The sequence below is a fragment of the Bos javanicus genome, chromosome 9 (assembly GCF_032452875.1).
Source record: "Bos javanicus breed banteng chromosome 9, ARS-OSU_banteng_1.0, whole genome shotgun sequence".
NCBI classification, from domain to species: domain Eukaryota; kingdom Metazoa; phylum Chordata; class Mammalia; order Artiodactyla; family Bovidae; genus Bos; species Bos javanicus.
The window spans coordinates 9,317,543-9,338,844 of NC_083876.1; the positions used below are offsets into that span (position 1 = coordinate 9,317,543).

The window sequence follows — 21,302 nt, forward strand, 5'->3', positions numbered from 1 at the left end:
GTTTCATGTTTACTTAGGGAAATGTTGGTGAACATGGAGCTGGTGGTCTAAAAGGAGAGAAGGTAAGCAAATTTGCAGAGTGAGTAGAGACATCTAGGTTTTTACACCAATTCACACATTCACACGTCAGGGCAGCCTCACTGCCCCGCAGGTTCCACGTCAGCCTGCAGGGGGCACTACTCTCCCCGCCTCCTGACCAAGCAGAGCTGAGCTCCGCCTCCCCTCGAAGCCCCGAGTAAGCTGACCACAGGAAGGGAACACTTCCACAGTGAAGGGAAATAGCTGTCACATAACTGTCACGGGTAAATGAAATTAGGACACATGTTTCAGTGTATAGTTAGATGTTTCTTGGATCCGCATCGGTGGCAAAAACAATCTGAAAGGCCCTGTGACAGGATGCCCGAGGCTTGCCATTTTTCTGTCCTCCTAAGTGTCCACACATAAGCTGTCATGGGAGCATTTTTGGGTGGGTTTTTATCATGTACAGTCACAGTTTAACCAAATAATTATTTCAAAACAGCTTTAAAATTAAAACGCTGGTGAATTTCCGTTGCCTTCTCATTGTCATCATTCATGAGTTTAATTAATTAGCTGTGAAGATGACAAATACACTTGCCTTCTCAAAAAGATGTCTCACTCCTGTTTGATCCTGCAATTGTGATGACCTTAGATTCAGTGAGAAATTGCCATTGTCAAGGAAAAAAAAATGAGGAAACCATATTCAATATTTTGTAATAACCTATAGGGAAAAGAATCTGAAAAAAATATATATATGTATGTAAAACTGAATAACTTTGCTGTACACCTTAAACTCACATGACATTGTAAATCAGCTATACTTCAATTTTAAAAAGAAAAAAAGACGAAAGAAACAACGCACATCAAATCCACAGACAGAGATGAGTAGGACTGAAAATACTCTGCAGGAACATGGCCTGTGAGTGCTCCTTTCCGTCATTCACCCAGTAAAAATTCTCATGATTGAGGGCAGGGTATTTCAACATGAATCCAAGAAAATATGACTTCCGTGCCTTATAAATCCGTGCAGCCCATCTATTCACAAGATCAAACCTCCTTCACCAGAAAGAAAAAAAAAAAAAAACTGCTAAGAGATAGTCTCCGCAAAATGGGGAGCTTCTTATAGATTGACCATTGCAAATGAAATTTCCTGCAAAAAATAAAAATAAAAACCTTGACATTCTTAAAAAGACATCCCTAAAAATTGATTATACAGCAGTAATGTCGTTTATGTGTCTTGGATTGCACTGCTAGTACATTAACATTATTTCCTGTAACCAAATAGCTTATGGAATTCCTACACCACCATAACGAACACATTATATTTTAAGCAATTACTGCAGGACACATGCAGACTAAGGGAAAAAAAAAAAAAAGAGCTTGTCACTTGGGACAGCTGAGCAAAGAGAGCTATGGCACTTTTAAAGTATTTAAATTATGATTCATTCCTTGAAACAAAGCAGCTGGCTCTCGTATTGCTCTGTTCATTAGGAAACACATGTTACTTAGGAATTCTGAAGACCTCAATGTTGAGAAATTTGATTCTGTAAAACAGGTGTATTTCTAACTCTAAGGACACTTTCTATGGCTCAAAATCTTTTCTAATTGCTTTAGAATCTTAAGTGGAATTAGAAAAAGCCAGGGGCATGATTGTTCCCTCTTCCCACCCAAAGAAATAACCCAGAGGAGTCTACAGAGAACTGGATACAGTACCTGATATAAATGCCCGTGTGAAGTGATTTGTAGGAATTTTAATTAACAGGAGAAAGGCTCTCTCAGTAAAAAATGCATAGGATGAATTCTCAAATGTAAGCACCACCCTTGCTGGAGGAGCAGAATCACCTCTAACTGTGCACACTCAGTACCTGGGCTGAGTCTATACTTCATTCTTGGTGATGCTGTTCAGAGGTCACTATAGTGAGAATTTAAGGCCCCTTCAACCTTCTCCCTCGGACCACACCCCTGGTGGACTCCGGTGATTCGGCTGCACACTGGAGTCCCCTGAGGGCTTTTGGAAATTACCAGTCTCGGGCCCCATCTCCAGGACTCTGATGTGGGGCAGAACTCATGTGTCTGGTTGATCTGGAGTGGGGTCCATGTTGCTTTATTTTAAAAGAGTTTCAGATGATTCCACCTGGCAGCCAGCGTTGAGAACCATTGAATGATGGAAGGAACCTGGGCTCTGGGATCAAAAGCTGATTGTGCCATTAACAACTCAGAAAAGACACTCCAACCCTCTGGTCATCAATTTACACATTTGTGAAATGGGCAAAATTATATCTACACAGAGTTGATGGCAGGATTAAAATCAAATGAGATGAGATGACCTTACCCAAAGCACAATGCATGACATATATTAAGCCCTCACCAACACTTTGTTCCTTACTGTTCATCCATTCTAAACTTTCTTTCTTCTCGTAGAGTATCATGTATGTCTTTTTGGTATTCATAGTTATCATACTTAACATCCAGTCTTGATCATCTTTGCTTCTCCCACCATAATTTTGGTGGAGAAGAGATTCAATTTATGTTGTAGAATGTAAGATTGAGCCAGAAGTACAATTTCAACATATACATGACTTTTGCTGTATCGTACTCCACTTCTCAATGCACCAGCTGGCAGAATAGAATCACAAAGCCAGCCTACCATTTGGAACCCAAAGTGGTAAAGAACCCGCCTGCCAATGCAGGAGACATAAAAGACGGGGGGTCCATCCCTGGGTCAGGGAGATCGTCTGGACGAGGGCATGGCAAACCACGCCAGTATTCTTCCCTGGAGAATCCTGTGGACAGAGGATCCTGGAAGGCTACAGTCCATAGTGTTACACAGAGTCAGACACAACTGAAGCGACTTAGCATGCACACACATTCCTAGTAAAACACCAGAGTCGATACAAACAGCAATAGAGTTGACACACAAATCACTCCGAGGTTAGCAGCCTCGTTCTGATTCAAGATACAGGAAGAAAGAACAACGAATACTATCAGCTTTTAATAGTAAATAGTGACAGAGACCCAGGCATCATGCAAGCCACCTGCCAGGACTGAAATGATGACCCCTGCTCTGTAGCCTCCTGAGAAAGACAGGCTGCAGTGATGGGATGGTGATGTATCTGCAAGTCGGTCGGGGATAGCTGCTTCTTTATAGAGACAGAAGAATCAGGAGGTGGAATATCTAAGGACCCCTGAGAAATTAGCAGTGTCTTTCAGAGCAGTTGTCAGAGGAAAAAGATGGAGGCTCAACACCACCAGACCTTTCAAATAACATCCAGAGTGTCAAATTAAATGACTGCCTTTCCCGAAGCTAAGTAAATCCATCACTGATCTTTCAACTCATAATTACAGTGATAAATTACTAAACATCCATTTTAAATATGAAGAACAACTCCATATGTGATTAAGATTCAGGAGGGAAATGCTTTTGTTTGTAGACTTTTGTATAAGGATCTGGTCTCTAAGACTTCCTCCAAGCCCAGCCACACTTCCATACCAGAGAGAGGTGGACCAAAGCCTCTGCCTGGTCTTTCCTCTGTATTTCAGTGGAGACTTGTATATGTTGGTTTAAATACTTAGCAGCTGTGAATATGGTTACTCTTCCTTCAGGCGTATTCCTCTCCCCTTACCGTTTGATATCAAGCACATGTGACTCTAATAGTAACTCCTAGACCCTTTCTTGATTTCTACCTTTACTTTATGCAGCTGGCTTGAATTACTGGGCATATTTTTTCCCCAGTGCACTGAGGCTTTTAACATCTATCAGATGGGTGATAGAAGGCCACACTCTATACAGTCTAACACTTGTACAAGGCCAATTGTTTAGTCTGTCAAACCAACAGCAATCAGTCCCTTAATGTCTCCACCAATTTCTTCCTCTTTTCATTATGGATAGAACTTACTATCTGTAGGAAAATGGATTCTCCTACAATATGGTAAGTGTAAAACTGATGTTACATTGTATGTTTAGATGGTACACTATAAGGGAAAATACTTGTATTAATAAATGAAGATTAAATTTACAAAATATATCCCACAAATCTAGAAGCCTCCCTAAAAAAAAAAAAAAAACACATGACATTGTCTATCCATTATGAATGACTGACTCCCTCTTCCTCTAAGCTAAATCACAAGATACTGATTAAGATAGAAATATAAAAGTAAACCAGTGTCTTTAGGGCTATTTGAGGCTTCAAAAGCAACAGATAAACATATCCACACCAGGGGACATGTGTAGAGATGTTCATTGCAACCCTGTTTATAAGACAACAAAATGCGCATTTGTGCTCAGTCTCTCAGTTGTGCCCAACTCTTTTGCAACCCCGTGAACTGTAGCCCACCAGGCTCCTCTGTCAATGGGATTTTCCAGGCAAAAACAATGGAGTGGGTTGCCATTCTCCAGGGGATCTTCCCAACCCAGGAACCAAACCCATGCCTCTTGCATCTCCTGCATTGGCAGGCGTATTCTTTACCACTAAACCCCATGGGAAGCCCCAAATACCCATGAGTGGGGCTTAGATGATCCCCGATCCATTAACACACTATAATACTATCCAAAGGTTCACTGAATAAACTAGATCTCTATGTATCAATAGAGGATGGATATTAAAAACAACATTGAGTTGGGGGAAAAGTCACAGAATGTCATATACAAGATTAACCAGTGGCTTTTATAAAATTTGTTTTAAATATCCAAAATAGCATACTATTTATGGTTCCACATATGCAGTAAAAGTACAAAAATACAGACTGAAAATGTAAGTACTAAATTCATAACAGTGACTCTCTCTGGCACAGAAATAGAGAGGGAATATGAAATTTCCTCTTTGACATAAGGTTTTTTTCCTTCCATCTTGGGTGCCTTGTCCATGGAGGTTTGACATATTCAACCATATCTTTTTTGTATTTTTTTCTGAAATAAAAAAGACACAAGGGGCAGAAAAGCTATATGCTTGGAAATGCAATGATGAACATTGTTTTGCAAAAATGCCCTTAGGGTTGGAAAACAACCCAGCATTATATAAGTTCTGGTTGTTGTTCAGTCACTCAGTTGTGTCCAACTCTGCAACCCCATGGTTGCAGCCTGCCAGGCTCCTCTGTCTGTGGGACTTCCCATGCAAGAATGCTGGCGTGGGTTGCCATTTCCTTCTCCAAGAAATCTTCCCGACCAATGGATCAAACCCATGTCTCCTGCATTGGCAAGAGCTCCCGGGAAAGCCCTACATTCATTCTAGCGGCTGCACTTAACAATTGTGGTATTCAGGGTTGTTGTGGAGAAGGCGATGGCACCCCACTCCAGTACTCTTGCCTGGAGAATCCCATGGACAGAGGAGCCTGATGGCCTGCAGTCCATAGGGTCACGAGGAGTTGGACACGACTGAGCGACTTCCCTTTCACTTTTCACTTTCATTCATTGGAGATGGAAATGGCAACCCACTCCAGTGTTCTTGCCTGGAGGATCCCAGGGATGGGGGAGCCTGGTGGGCTGCCGTCTATGGGGTCACACACAGTTGGACACGACTGAAGTGACTTAGCAGCAGCAGCAGCAGCAGGGTTATTGGCTAACAGTAAACAAAAGCACTGAGATATCTCTATCGTTTAATTAGTGGTACACTTCCTTGCCACCAATATTATTTCTATAATTTTATTTTCTCAAAATACTCTTTATTTGTCCTATACAAATCCCTCTTCTGGATTTTTCATCAGAAACTCTTAGACTTTTCTAAGCCACTGCTATCCCCACGTCATCAAGAAGGCCTTCTTTGCAACTGAACAGTGGTGAATGAATGCTGGAAACAGTGGAGAGACATCTTTTTCTTCCTGTATCTCCCCCTACTTGAAAAAAGAAAGAAATCCTTGAAATAACATGAATTTGGATTACTGTGTCAGTTAAATAATGTGATGTCTTTAAGGCCACAAAAATTCCTTTTTGTTCTTTTGGTGCAGCAGAGCATAATTATAATTATTTTCTGTAAATGTTCTTTGCTTGAAAAATAATTGACTTTGTCTCACATTAATTTTAAAGATCTTAATGAATACTGTGGATTTCTAAAAGACCTAAAGGCATTGTGGAGTGCTTATAAACACACTATTATGTGAATAACCTACTGGATTCAGAGCTTCCCACTGCCCCTTGGGGGTTAATAGATAAATTCCACTCTTAGAAGGGGGACAGGTTGTGCTATCACCCTGAGGGTCACAACAGGACTTACCTAGCCTCATGCAAAAACTGTCTTCTGCTTTTCTTGAAAGGGTGAGACCGGATCACCAGGATTTCCAGGATCTATTGGCCCTAAAGGTGAAAAGGGAGAATCTGTAAGTATTTTAGCTTTGAGAGCAGAGGGAGAATATCCAAAAAATAGAATTAAGATATTTTTCTTAATCAGCCCCAATTCCATGTACGTTGGTTGTCCCTGGCATAAGGAACAATAGATCAGATATTTGGTCATGTTCTTTAAATGAGGTACTAAGTTTTTACATGTATTACCTCACTTAGTTCATTAAAAAAAAAAAAAGAAAAAACATTCTTCAGATGAGGAAACCGAGGCACAGAAAGGTTAAGTAACTTCCCTAAGGTCCCTAGCTTAAGTTACTTAAGCTAGGAAGTACTGAAACCATGAATCACTCCTAGGTAGGCTGATTCCAGAACCCAGGGTTTAAAAATCACTAAGCTGCCCTGCTATAACTAAAGATAATAGCTAAAATGAATAATAAAATCAGTACATCAAAAGGGCTAATTTATCCAAAAGAAAAAAAACAGAGAAGTATATCTTTGCACAAACAACTACTCTCAGCGTAGTCTCTGAAGTTATTCTAGGTTTTTATAAGATCAAAATGACTTCTTAAATATTACTGAGGCCAGGTTCTTCCAAAATTTAGTTCTTTTGTTGGAAAAATTACCTTCAGTATCATTTATATTCAAATGGGACTACCTAAAGAGATGATATGAATCCTAATTACAAAAATAATTTTTGGAAATGGCAATCCACTCCAGTACTATTGCCTGGAAAAAGCCCATGGACAGAGGAGCCTGGTAGGCTACAGCCCATGGGGTCACAAAGAGTCGGACAGGACTGAGCGACTTTACTTTCACTTTAAAACAAAACAAAACCAAACCCCACAGCAGCCCTCAAGAATCACCAAGTATGACTTAACAAATGTTTCATCTTTGTTTAAAAAAAAAAGGTAAGACTTTAAGAAAATTTTACTTTTACCTCTTCCCTTGCTGGGATAAACAGAGAATATTGGTTGGCCAGAGATAAAAATGAAGAGCTCACTAAAATGCCTGCATGCCTGCCAAACGGGAACAATATAAAGGGTATTTAATATCACAAAGTCAAATTCTCCTTGTGCTTCAGCTTTAAAAACGAAGCATCTTTGGCGATGACGGTCACTCTCTGACAGCTTTCGAGTTCAGGCTGTCCCCCTTGTGCTCCGAAGTTCTCCTCCTTCAGGGGTCACGTTTGCCGTTAGTTTTCTGTCCAAACCAGTAACAGTCCTTACTGGGGTTCCACACCTGAGAATTTCCAAGGCTTTCTAGGAAATCTCTCTCTCACAAATCAGCCCAGGGTCTGCTGACTGACTGACTGACTCCATCTGCCAGCTGACTCCTACAACTCCACACTTATGGGCATCTCTTCTCAGCTCTTATCTGCCCTTTGCCCCCCACCCCGTCTCCCCTCCACACTGGAGCACTGACACCTTTTCTTAATTTCCACATGCTGCGTGGCAAACCAGGACCCAAGATTTACTAAAATTCTACTGGAATAGCCGGGACTTGTAGAGCAGAGAGAGAAATTTGAGTGGATTAGAGTAGTACCTGTCATACTAAATGTAAACTTGAATTGCTGAAGATCCTTTTGAAATGCTAATCCTAGTTCAGCAGGTCTGGGTAGTGGTTTATTACCAAATCCAAGTTCAGTTCAGCTGCTCACTGCTCATAAGTCAACAGTTGCAGAAGCAAGGGTCAGCAGAAAGGTGCTTTAATCAGAAAAAGTCGCAACCTGAGAAGAGGGACTCATGTCCTGAGACCAACTCCCAAGTTTCTTTTCAGCCAGGACAGTTTTTAAAGAGAAAAATGATGGAGGTGGAGGATGGGGGAATGGCAAGAATCTCAGTGAGTCGTTGAGGCAAGAGGTTGGAATCTGAATCTTTTTTCTTTCCTTTGAGTGCAGACTGGCTGACTCTCTCTTCAAATGTAATCTTGATGCATGATCTCTGGTAGGATTACTAAGGGGGCCATTAAGGGAGAGAGCTAGTCATTTTTTAATGGCTTAATTCTTCATTCTTTTTATCTAGGAAAAAATCAATAGCTTAGGCAAGGCATGGCATGCATTCAGGACAGCATAAGTCAGGAGTTAGTTTCAATTGCTTGGTGATCTCATTTTTATATTTAGGTTCTTTTGAGTTCAGAGGGGAATAGGAAAGGGGCAAAAGAGCCGCTTTCAGACTGAGCAGGTGTATTTCTCAACGTGCTCGGGCCATGCTCCTGCTGTGGATCCTGGGCCATGCTATGAGTAGCAACAACTGGAGGACTTCACAGTTCCTGAAGGTTTTCCTCTAGCTTTCTGTCCTGTTACCAAGGCCCACCCCCTGAAACCATATTTCTCCCCATCTACCTTACCCTCCCAGCTCTTCTCCTTGTCAGTTCCCTCTTAATCTGTGAATTATCACACCTTCCTTATATTAATACATCTTTGCCTACCTTTCTCCCAGCTTCCCACAGGAAAAAACACAAATTTCACATCATTAGTAAAGCAGTCTAGCTCTCTATGGTCTCAGCCTTTCTATTCTGGAACAGGATCTGAACTTAACATAATAACCAGAATGTCCAAACAGAAAAATAATCTTCATCCAAATCTGAACTCTGAGCCTGAGTAGTACTTTAAATGGCAGTTTGTCCCCTGTTACAGAACATTTACTACATGACTAGGTTAGATATTGGAGTGAAAATGTCATCTAGTTGAACCCCAGGATTTTATAGATAAGGAAAAAAAGGCTCCAAAATGTGAATGACCTGCCCCAGATAGTAGCCACCAGAATTAAAACAAAATATCAGCTCTCTAGACAACCAGGCTCCTGGTTTTGCTTTTTCTGCCCCAGCTAGAAGTTACTTTAGTCACTGTAGCTTGGCAGAGGTTCTAAATAACCAGTGACATAAGTAATGTAATATAATCAGAAACAAGCAGTTGCAAAAGCAATGCAGCCTGTTGCTCACATCTCATTAACTTCATCTCCTATCTTAAAAATCAAATTGATTTTTAGAATTAAGACTGAAATGCAAGAATATAAATAAAGATCTCTATATATCTAATATATAGAAATTATCCAGTAAGAGATTTAATTATGTTGGATAGATATGGGCCATATTAGTCAGAGTAGGTAGGTTATATTAAGCAACAAATTAACCCTGAAATTTCTGTGGTTTTACCCCCAAGAAAAGCTTTCTCTTGCTCATACTGCCCAGCCAGTGTGGTTGGGAGGAGTGAGTGTCCTGCTCCACACAACCCTCAGTAACCAGTCAGCAGGCTGGTAAGCACCAGGGAGCTATGCCCTCTGACTTCTCAGCCACCCCTGCCAGGACCGCAGGACTGGAGCGTGGTGAGTGGTCTCCACACGCCTCAGCCTTCACGTGCCCTGCAGCCCTGCCGAACACATTTCACAGTCAGAATCAGCAGCTTGCCCCCACGTAACTGCAGGGAGGTTGGAGACATGGGGGAGAAGACGGGGCCCCCAGAAGTCCCCGGATCATGAGGTATGACATTTTTCAGTAACCACTCACTGCCTTATAGTGATCTGAAGGTCAAATCCTTACCAGGACCTTTGAGAGCAGCATTGCCTAGCATAGCGGTCCTCAGCCTTTCCCTTGACTTTCAGATGCAAAATAAAATGTTTTAAAATGTATGGTTTCCATCTTATTATCCATTCACTCAATTCACATAATAAGGCAATTAAATTGTAAATAATATCAAACAGACTGAGTAAGTAAAGTCTAATTTTGAAGCCAGGCTGCCTCATTTTAGATCCTCAATGACTTCTTATTGGTTTTGTGACCTTGGGGAAATGAATTAACTTCCCTGTGCCTCAGTTCCCCCTCTGTAAATGAATGTACTAACAGTAACTACCCTGTTGACCCAAGAGGTTGATTGTATTAATGTATATAATGTGATTAGAACAGGGTTTAATACATTGTAAGAATTCAATAAAGGTCAGCAATTATTGTTTTATCTGTAAAACTTTAAATTCCCTAATTTAATAAATTTCGTTGGGAGAGCAGAAGTGTACCCCAGAGATGCTATGATAATCAAGGTGAATTATATCTCTTCATTCACAGATTTTGTAGGCAAGATAAATAAGGGAACAGGGAACATACAGTAGGTGAATGCTGCTTTAGGAGAAACATTAATAACTTAGGGTTACTCAGAACCTTTCTGAATCTCTTCTCATTCTGGTAGTGGGACAATATCTCCCTCACAGCAGTGAAGTGAAGGTTAAATGATATCACGATATGGACCTTCAAGAACAGAAGCTAATACAGGGAAGCCTCCCCATCTGTGTGTGTGTGTGTGTGTGTGTATGTGTGGAGGAAGGGTTGTGTTGTTAGTTAACACAGTGACCATGGGGAAAGTGTTGCGTCGTAAGAGGCATTCCTTCAAAGCTTTGACTCCCACCAGAACCTTCAAGCCTAAACCCAACAGCAAGAACCAGTATCAGTTCCACAGACTTGTACAGTTATTCACCCAGTAATTAACTCCTTCATGTCATTTTCGTTAAAAGGAAAGTGAAAATCAGTAAGTATTTTTACAGTAATGACTTATTTTAAACACTAATTTAGAACTCTGGCTGTATTTTTTAAGGACCAACTTAAGTAACTGGAAGAATTCAAATGAATGTCCTTCCACTGATCACTCCAGCATCTTCTCATTCATTCTGCCTCTGTTTGGATGCTTGTGTGTGTGTGTGTGTGTGTGTGTGTGTGTGACCATCTTCTCTTTGAACCACACCAGAGGAGGCTTTGGCCTTGGACCATATTCTAATTTGTCAACCACTCAGGATTCTCAAAATAACATTAAGATGATTAAGTTACTGTTCATTTGGGAATATTAAAGGGTTTTCTAATTCAGTTGCATACTGGTCTTCTAAGCTGCACAGGCAGACAATGTGACATTCTGGATCATTACATGTTTGCAGTGGAGGTCTGAGTTTGACCTGCAGGATTTGTTCACATCCAGGTTTGGAGAGATTATTTTTAAAAGGGTTTATAGATGATTCTTTTTTCTATGCATTTTCCTAGGGGGAACGCTTTACAAAAGGCGAAAAGGGAGATAGAGTAAGTAGATGTTTTATCACTATCTTGGGTTTTCTATTTCATTGATTTCCTCCTCTCCGATTTCTATCATGTTTACTTTAGAGCCTAATAGATTTGATAAGATAAGCTCCCTGAGGATTCTGCTTTTTCCTCTGTGAATTTTGACTCTTTTATTTTGATAAGTATGAAATTTTAAACCTTGTTACAAGTAGTGTTTATTTTCTGTAACACATTGCTATTTGTGATTGGACATGAATGTAATGAAAGATATACACCAAGGATATTTCAGGTACAAAATTATTATGTAAGATAGTTTTTCCAAAATTTGTGTTAATGATATAAATTGGATTTACCAAACAGGATGGTTTTATCAAAAGGATCAATGATAGGTCCTCTCTGGTGGTCCAATGGTTAAGACTCCAAGCTTCCAGTGCAGAGGGTACAAGTTTGAGCTCGACTCTGGGAACTAAGATCCTGCAGAACAGCCAAAAAAACATAAAAGGATCAGTGATTAAGTCATGGAAAATAATTTAATTAAAGTGAACTCTTTGTGGCCAACTTTGTACTCTTCTGTGTAACTTTAATTTTTGTGTGATTTTTGTTTCATTAAATACATGCATCTGATAGTAGAACCTCCATGACATATCAACTTAAATTCTATTCTTTCTTTTTTGCCCTTATCTGAAGTTTTATTTCTCTGAGCTGTAGGATTAGCTGATGACAAACCAGCTAATAACAATGTCAGTTGAGTAGAGGACACAGCGATTGCTAATGGACCATGATGACTACAGTGTCAAAAGTGACATTGGGGAAAAGCTGTTACAGAGAAGAAAGGAAAATAAGAAATGGTTTATTAGCAATTATTATTTTGAGTCATATGTTAGGATGAACCCTTCTTGACTTCGTCATGACTTTATTGCATGTCAGCTACTGAAAGTGTAAATGAATTGTAGCATTAGAGACTCTGTCCTCCATCTGAATATAAACACATGTATGGTAATGATTTCATTTACAGGGAGAACCTGGAATAACAGGATCACAAGGAATAAAGGTAATCCCCTGACGGCCTTCTCTTGCATCTCCAACATAATGAGATTGTGAAAATTAAAGTAACCATTTCTTTCCCACCCGTGTGTTTAGGGCGAGCCTGGAGATCCTGGTCCACCTGGTGTAATTGGAAGCCCAGGACTAAAGGTACATAAGAAATCACTCAGGGAAATGTGGAAGTTGTTTTGAAGGTATAGCCATTTCTGTGTAAAACAAGGAGCTCTGATGTACCACTCATTTTCATCACAAATGTTGTCAGGGATTTTATCATGTTTTCATAGCGATTCCCCCCACAGACACACTCCCGTATCGGCTGCATTTATTACACACATGGTGCCTCTGTCTTTTGGATCACAATAGGATATTTAAGTACTTTTCAGACCATATTTACGGTACCATCCCTGAAAGCTTTAAGAGTAAAAAATATGAGCCACATCTACGACCCTGTTTCCTTAAAGAGAACAGGATTTATTTCCCAAGCCCAAATTCTGCAGCCCACAGGCACTTGAGTTTCCCACACAGAATTCTATAGGACTGTCCCAAAGGAGACCCACTGCTAGGAGGCACTAGAAGGATCCATGTAATGTGCCCGACCCATGTGTATGGCAGGTTATCCAGACTCACCTGCTGGTAAGAACATGCATGTGTGCTCAGCCGCTAAGCCATGTCTGACTCTTTGAGACCCCATGGGCTGTAGCCCACCAGGCTCCTCTGTCCATGGGATTTTCCAGGCAAGAATACTGGAAAGGATTGCCATTTCCTCCTCCAGGGGAATCTTCCCAACCCAGGCATCAAACCTGCATGAGAGCAGACTCATTTGAATGAAAATATCTTGAAACTGTAAGCCCAAAGCACATTTCAGTGTTACACAGAGGAGCCTGGATACTTTTTCTATAGATAAAGGTCACAGCATGTTTTACATATATTCAGACTATATTTTTAGCACAAGTAAAGTATTATATTGCCTTCTATTTTAGGGTCAGCAAGGACCTGCAGGCTCTGTGGGACCCAGAGGACCACCAGGAGATATTGTATGTATAGTAGATGCATGTGTCATTTTAAAGACTGTCCGCATGTGTTCATGCAAATGAGTTATACTGCATTTTCCAAGGGCAGGGGTCATCTCTACAACTGAAACCGATCACACTAATGTCAGAGGCTGTTGAGAAGGCTCATATCTCCATTAGTTATGTGAGATCCTTTTGAATATTATTAACCTAACAAATCAGTCTTTGAAACCCAAGTTATTAACATTTCCATTATACATCATTATACATGGCTTTTGATTAAATTCTCCATTCAAGAAAGACATTTCCAAAGCTTCTGTTGTATTCTTGCAGAAGTCTCCAAAAAGGGGGCAAATCTTTTGGCTGAAAATACTTCTATAATGCAGTTGGTGAAAGGTCCTCAGGTTGCATTATAGCCTAGTTTTACTGGACTCACAATTCCCTCTCTCTCACACACACACACGTACATACGTATCCTCACACCCCTTAAATGCACTGTTTTTCTTTTTTTGGATTATACTTGATTTACAGTATTAGTTTCAGGTGTACATAATAATTCAATATGTTTATAGATTATACACCATTTAAAGTGATTACAAAATAATGGCTAAATTCCATGTATTGTACAATATACCCTTCTTGCTTATTTATTCTACACACAATAGTCTGTATTTCTTAATCCCTTTCATCTATCTCCCCCCTCTCCTTTCCCCCACTGGTAATTAGTTTGTTCTCTATTTGTATGAGTCTGTTACATTTGGTTATATTCATTCATTTTATTTTTTATATTCCACATATAAGTGATAACATGCAATATTTGTCTTTGTCTGACATTCCATAAAGAACAATACTCTCTAAGTCCATCAACACTATCGCAAATGGCAAAATTTCTTTCATTATTATGGTCAAATGGCATTCCATTAAATATATATGATATCTTCTTATCCACTTATCTGTTGATGGGCACTTAGGTTTCTCCCATATCTTGGCAGTTGTAAATAATGCTGCTAAGGACACTGAGGTGCGTGTATCTTTTTGAATTACTGTTTTCATTTCCTTTGAATATATAACCAGGAGTGGGGTTGCTAAATCATTAGGTGATTCTCTTTTAGATTTTGAAGAACCTCCATAATGATTTCTCTAGTGGCTATACCAATTTTCATTCCTACTAACAGTGTATTCAGGTTGCCTTTTTGCAACATCCTTTCAAACATTTGTTACTTGTGGAATTTTTGACGATAACAATTCTGATGGGTGTGAAGTGATACCTTACTGTGGTTTTGATATGCATTTCTCTAGATGATTAGCAATATTGAGCATCTTTTTATGTGCTTGTTGGCCATTTGTATGTCTTTTTGGAAAAATGTCTATTTGGGTCTTCTGCTCATTTTTTAAGCAGGTTGTTTGTTTTTCTTAATATTGAGTTGTATGATATATATATATATATGTATATATGTGTGTGTGTGTATATATATATATATATATATATATTGACCTCTTTTCAGCCATATCATTGGCAGATATTCTCTCCCATTCAGTAGGCTGTCTTTTCATTTTGTCCATAGTTTCCTTTGCCATGCAAAAACTTTTAAGTTTAATTAGGCCCTGTTTATTTTTGCTTTTTTTTTTCCATTGTCTTAGGAGACAGATTCAAATATATTGCTAAAATTTATGTCAAAGAGTGTTCTGCCTATGTTTTCTTTTAGGAGTTCTATGGTTTCAGGTCTTATCTTTGAGGCTTTAATTAAGTTTGAGTTTATTTTTGTATATAATGTGAGAAAATGTTCTAACTTATTCTTTTATATGTAACTGTTCAGTTTTCCCACTTATTGAAAATATTGTCTTTACTGTATATTCTTGCCTCCTTTGTCATAAATTAAGTGACCATTAATCGGTTTATTTCTGAGCTATCCATTCTGTCGCATTAAGCTATGTGTCTGTTTCTGTGCCAGTACCATACTGTTTTGATTACTGTAGCTTTGTAGTATAGTCTGAAGTCAGAGAGTATGATATTCCCAGCTTTGTTTTTCTTTCTCAAGATTGCTTTGGCAATTAGGGGTCTTTTGTGCTTTCATATAAATTTTAGGATTATTTATCCTAGTTCAGTGTAGGGATTGCATTAAATCTATAGATTACTTTGGGTTGTATGGACATTTTAACTGTATTAATTCTCCCAATCCATGAACACAGGGTATTTTTCCATTTCCTTATATCTTGTTTGGTTTTCTTCATCAGTTTTATAGTTTTTAGAATATAGTTTTTTCACTTCATTGGTAAAGTTTATTCCTAGGTATTTTATTCTTTTTCATTCAGTTTTAAATGGAATTGTTTTGCTTTCTCTTTTGGATGGTTTATTATTAATATATAGAAAAGCAACAAATTTCTGTATATTAACCTCATATCCTGCAACTTTACTGGATTCATTTATTAGTTCCAATAGTTTTTTTGGTGGAGACTTTAGGGTTTTCTATATATAATATGTCATCTGCAAATAGTGACACTTTTACTTATTTCTTTCCAATTTGGAGGCCCTTACAATGGAGAAAATGTTGTCGTTGTTCAGTTGCCCAGTCATGTCCAACTCTGCAAACCCATGGCCTGCAGCACAGCAGGCCTCTCTGTCCCTCACCATTTCCCAAAATTTGCCCAAGTTCATGTCCATTGCATCAATGATGCCATTCAGCCATCTCATCCTCTGATGCCCTCTTCTCCTCCTGCCCTCAGTCTTTCCTAGCATCAGGGACTTTTCCAATGAGTCAGCTGTTTGCATTAGATGACCAAAATACTGGAGTTTCTGCTTCAACATCAGTCCTTCTAATGAGTATTCAGGGTTGATTTCCCTTATGATTGACTGGTTTGGTCTCCTTGCTGTCCAACAGACTGTCAGGAGTACTCCAGCACCACAGCTCAAAGGTATCAATTCTTCAGCACTCCACCTTCTTGTAAGACCAGAAACTACAAAACTCTTAGAAGAGTCAGGCAGAACACTGATGTAAATCACAGCAATTTGGATGCCTTTTATTTCTTTTTCTTTGCTGAGTGCTATGTCTAGGACTTCCAATGCTGTGTTAAATAGAAGTGATGAGAGTGGGCGTACATGTTTTCTTCCTGATTTTAGAGGAAAAGTTTTCAGCTTTTCACCACTGAGTATGATGTTACCTTTGAATTTGTCATAAATGGTGTTTATGATATTGAGATATGTTCCCTCTATACCAGCTTGAATGAGCATTTGTCATGAGTGAATGTGTAATTTTGTGAAGTGCTTCTTCTGCACCTTTTGAGATTGTCATGATTTTTATCCTTTCTTTTATAAATGTGGTATATCACACTGATTGCTTCATGGATATTGAAACATCCTTGCATTCCTGGAATAAATCCCATTTGATCATGCTATGTGATTACTTTTATATATTGTTGAATTCAGTTTGGTACTAATATTTTGAGAAGGATTCTCACATCTGTATTCATCAGAGCTGTTGTTGTGTTATTTAGTCACTAAGTCACATCCAACTCTTTTGAGACCCTATAGACTATAGACTGACAGGCTCTTCTGTCCATGGGATTTCCCAGGCGGGAATACTGGTGTGCATTGTCATTTCCTTCTCCAGGGGATCTTCTCAACCCAAGGATCAAACTTGTGTCTTATGCTTGACAAGCAGATTCTCTACCACTGAGCCAGCAGAGAAGTCCTTCATCAGTGGCATTGGCCTGTAATTTTCTGTTTTGCTCTGGTTTTGGTATCAGAGTAATGGTGGCCTCATAGAATGAATTTGGGAGTGTTTCTTCCTCTTCAGTTTTTAGTAATCTTGAAGGGTAGGCGTTAGCTCTTCATTATATGTTTGGTAGAAATCACCTGTGAAGCTGTCCAGTTCCAGTTATTTACTTTCTGTAATTTTATCATTATTATTATTATAAATTCAATTTCACTACTAGTGACTAGCCTGTTCAGATTGTCTATTACTTCCTGATTCAGTGTTGGAAAATTTTATGTTTCCACAAATTTGTCTACTTCTTCTGCTAAGTCGCTTCAGTCGTGTTCGACTCTGTGTGACCCCATGGACTGCAGCCCACCAGGCTCCCCCATCCCTGGGATTCTCCAGGCAAGAACACTGGAGTGGGTTGCCATTTCCTTCTCCAGTGCATGAAAGTGGAAAGTGAAAGTGAAATCGCTCAGTCGTGCCCGACTCTTAGCGACCCCATGGACTGCAGCCTACCAGGCTCCTCTGTCCATGGGATTTTCCAGGCAAGAGTACCAGAGTGGGGTGCCATTGCCTTCTCCCCTACTTCTTCTAGGTTGTCCAATTTGTTCGCATATAACAGTAGTGTTCTTTTGTTATCTCCTTGTATCTTCATGGTAATGGTTGTTATTTCTCCTCTTTTGTTTCTTATTTTGTTTATGTGTTGTCCTCTCACATTTTTTCTTGATGGACTCTCATGAAAAGTTTACTGCTTTTGTTTATCTTTTAAAAAAACACAGATGTTTGTTTTGTTGATCTTTTATATTGTTTGTTTGTTTGTTTTGGTCTTTATTTCATTTATTTCCTCTCTGATCTTTGTTATTTCCTTCTGCAGACTTTTGGTTTCACTTGTTCTTCTTTTTCTAATTCCTTCAGTTGGTAGGTTCAGTTTTTTATCTGAGACATTTTTCTTGTTTCGCAAGTTAGGCTTGTATCACTACAAACTTTCCTCTTAGAACTGCTTTTGCTGTACCCCATACATTTGGGAAAGTAGTGTTTCCATTTTTATTTGTCTTGATGTGTTTTCTGATTTCCTTTTGATTTCTTCATTTTCATCCTGGTTTTGTATAGCATGTTGTTTAGTCTCCATGTTTTTGTGTTTATCCCATTTTTATTCCTGTAATTGATTTCTAATTTCATACCATTTGGGTTAGAAACAATGCTTGATACAATTTCTACTCTCATGTTTATTTGGACTTGTTTTGTGGCCTAGCATGTGATTGAGCTGGAGAACGTTCCTTCTGCACCTGAAAAGAATAAGAATGTGTACTCTGCTATTTTTTTGATTGAGTAAATTCACTTTTATATCCCATCTCTGATGTTTGTGTCCCTTGAACAAATTCCCTGGCCTTCTGACATCTAGGGAGTCAAAACCTCTCCATCGGTCCTCACTTGAGCAAAACAAGGAAAATGCTTCTTGGACACTGACCTCTATCTGGCAATTTGATTATGCTCTGTGAAACTGTTAGAATCTCTCCTTTTCCCATCATTTTAGGAGCAGCCCCTTGACATCTTGCTTTATTATCAATGCTCCCAGGCTGAGCCTCAAAGGTTTCATCTTTCAGCACATTTGGTCATTTGGTACATTGAACATTCAGTTCATGGAGCAAAACTTTTTGGTGCGCCCCCGAGCCATTTAGTGAACCATTGCAGGTGAGCCTAATGGAGAGATCTTACAAGAAAAGAACAAAATGCTGGTGGCACAGGTGGAACCACAGGGTATATAAGAAATGAGGTTATGTGATAGGGCCTAGGCTAAAAAAGAGAACAAAATAAAAAGAGAAAATGCCTCTGTTGCCAAGTCAAAGTAAAAGTATATTTTCTGTTTATCCTGTTTGGGGCAGTAATACGGATGGGCATTTGGTTCAGTTCTCCCTTATTTTTTTTTTTTTCCATTACATCCAGGTTTCCTCACTTGAAACAATAAGCCACATACTTTCATTAATGTTTTTCTCTCTCCAGGAGACCAAAATCAGCACATTCCCATATGTTAAAATTTAGTTCTCCTGACAAAGACTCAGAGACAGAAATGTATTTACAATAAGAAATGTTCTAATTGCTCTTGCCCTTTAATTCTGAATTTTCTAGGGGTTACCAGGAGAACACGGGATCCCAGGCAAACAAGGCAATAAAGGAGAAAAGGTATCGCTTCTGTTTCATTCACTCTGCATGTTAAGTAGCTGAGGATGAGGATGAGACGGGATCATAAGGACTTTGGAGGAGTGAAAGGACAGGACACGGCAGCTGATGTTGCACAGGGGATAGGAGTTCACGTGGACTCTGCAGGAATGGCTTCTCTGGGGTGGTTCACTGTGGCAGCCGGGTGCTGGCTCTGAAACACAATGTGACAAAAGGAACCGCTTTGGAGATGAAGATCTCAGAACTTGGAAAGTCTGCTTCATGCTCAGCTATAGTTATAGACAGCACAGGTATAGACCTAAGAAGTCTCAATCTCATGACATGTTGGAAATAGTATATTAATATGGAACCATTCCTTGAGAATAACTTAAAGAAAATGTAAAAATTACATGACGAATAGATTTTCCCTTCTGTGCATCTATCTATTCACTTACATACATTTCAGGAGACCATAAACATAGCTCTCCACAAGATCCAAGTGCACTTAAGACAACAGTGTCTGTGTGGATTGGGCACTCAGTACACATTGTGAAATGAGTGAATGAGAGAATGCAGTGTGACTGACTGTGATGACAATTTAAAGTATGGTTGCTGCCACACCGCCCACCGTGAACCTGAGCTGTGAAGTGAGCATCTTACCTTGTTTCCTCAGGGAGACCCAGGTGGGATTACAGGCCCTCCTGGACTTCCAGGTCCAAAAGGTGAGGCTGGTCCTCCAGGAAAAAGCCTGCCAGGGGAACCAGTAAGTAGTAACCTTTTTGCTGATATTTCCTTTGAAAGTTGATGAATCACTGTTTGTGTACTCCCTGTTTCTGATCACAGGTATAGCAATAAGTTTAGGTCTGCAGAAAAAAGAAGCAATCATCTTATTCTTTAGATCAGAGGTCTAATCTTTTTGGAAATTTGATACAAAGGCCTCTCTTCTGAAGACAATGCACATACACATACCATTTTACATACAATTTTGGAAGATTTATAGCCCTACCCCACCCCCTGAATCTTCTTTAGGGATCGAAGAAGCCTAATAAAGTATGCTAGTTTTAAAACATGAACCTTCCTTGGACAGTCTTAAACAAACTGCTTGAAATTTCCCTTCTAGAGGCTCTGCATATGTGGCACGTCATCTATTAAAAAAAAAAAAAGTCCTTGTGGCTTGGGCTAATCCCAGGACATTTTATGGAAAATCTAAACCATATGCTTATTTCATGTGCCTTTTTTTCCTCATCCCCTTTGACCTTTTATATAATAATAATAAAGTTCTCAATATCAGATGCCTCATTTTAAAGATGAAAACATCTTATATTTTAAAGTAACTATACAAAATTTATAACCTAGTAAAATGTGTATTCTTTTACAAAAAAAGGTTTATGCAAAAAGATGAGGAGCAATGAAATATTTTTGAGTTATAACTTCTTAAGTGTAAGTAAAGTTTTTAGAAAAAGAAAATATATTAACCTCATTTTCTTTTCTTTCTTTAGGGATTAGATGGAAGTCCTGGGGCACCTGGTCCACGAGGGCCAAAGGTAAAATATCAAAGATAATTTTTAAAGAATTAATAATTTGCAAAATGTGCCTAGAAAATTCCTGTCCCTTGAACCTCTCACTAATAGAAGCATCTCATTGCACAGGGCGAAAGAGGACTTCCAGGTGTCCAAGGCTCGCCAGGGGACATAGGCCCCCCAGGGATAGGGATTCCTGGCCGAACTGTAAGTGAAATTCAATCAAGTTCGTGAAACCTGGTTGACCCGCTATTGTGAAATAAGATCTTGTGACATATATGCATAATAGAAAAGAATGAAATGGTCAGAGGAAGAAATACAAAAAAGTGCTAGTCAGAGGGCAAGAATTAATGGGCCTTGTAGTTACATCCTAACACAGAAGGTAGCCACTGTTTATTGACTTACAGATGCTAATCACACATACACTGATTTTCTGAATTATAAAACGTGGACTTAACCCTTTAATCCTCCATTCTATATATTAAAAAGAACAAACTCATGTTTACAAGATTATGAGAATGCCCCAATATTAGGTTATTCTATATTACTGTCT

At 39.2% G+C, this 21,302-nt stretch overlaps 1 protein-coding gene across 1 annotated transcript in view; it reads left to right on the forward strand.

Annotated features, from left to right (window-relative positions):
• Positions 1 to 21,302, forward strand: part of COL19A1 (collagen type XIX alpha 1 chain) — a 437,433-nt gene that overhangs the window by 344,234 nt on the left and 71,897 nt on the right. Inside the window, exons 17-26 of the mRNA XM_061427130.1 lie at positions 18 to 62; positions 6,265 to 6,327; positions 11,306 to 11,341; positions 12,336 to 12,371; positions 12,461 to 12,514; positions 13,345 to 13,398; positions 19,200 to 19,253; positions 19,903 to 19,992; positions 20,729 to 20,773; positions 20,879 to 20,956. Of these exons, the coding sequence (XP_061283114.1) occupies positions 18 to 62; positions 6,265 to 6,327; positions 11,306 to 11,341; positions 12,336 to 12,371; positions 12,461 to 12,514; positions 13,345 to 13,398; positions 19,200 to 19,253; positions 19,903 to 19,992; positions 20,729 to 20,773; positions 20,879 to 20,956 (555 nt within the window). The remainder of the gene's footprint in view (positions 1 to 17; positions 63 to 6,264; positions 6,328 to 11,305; positions 11,342 to 12,335; positions 12,372 to 12,460; positions 12,515 to 13,344; positions 13,399 to 19,199; positions 19,254 to 19,902; positions 19,993 to 20,728; positions 20,774 to 20,878; positions 20,957 to 21,302) is intronic.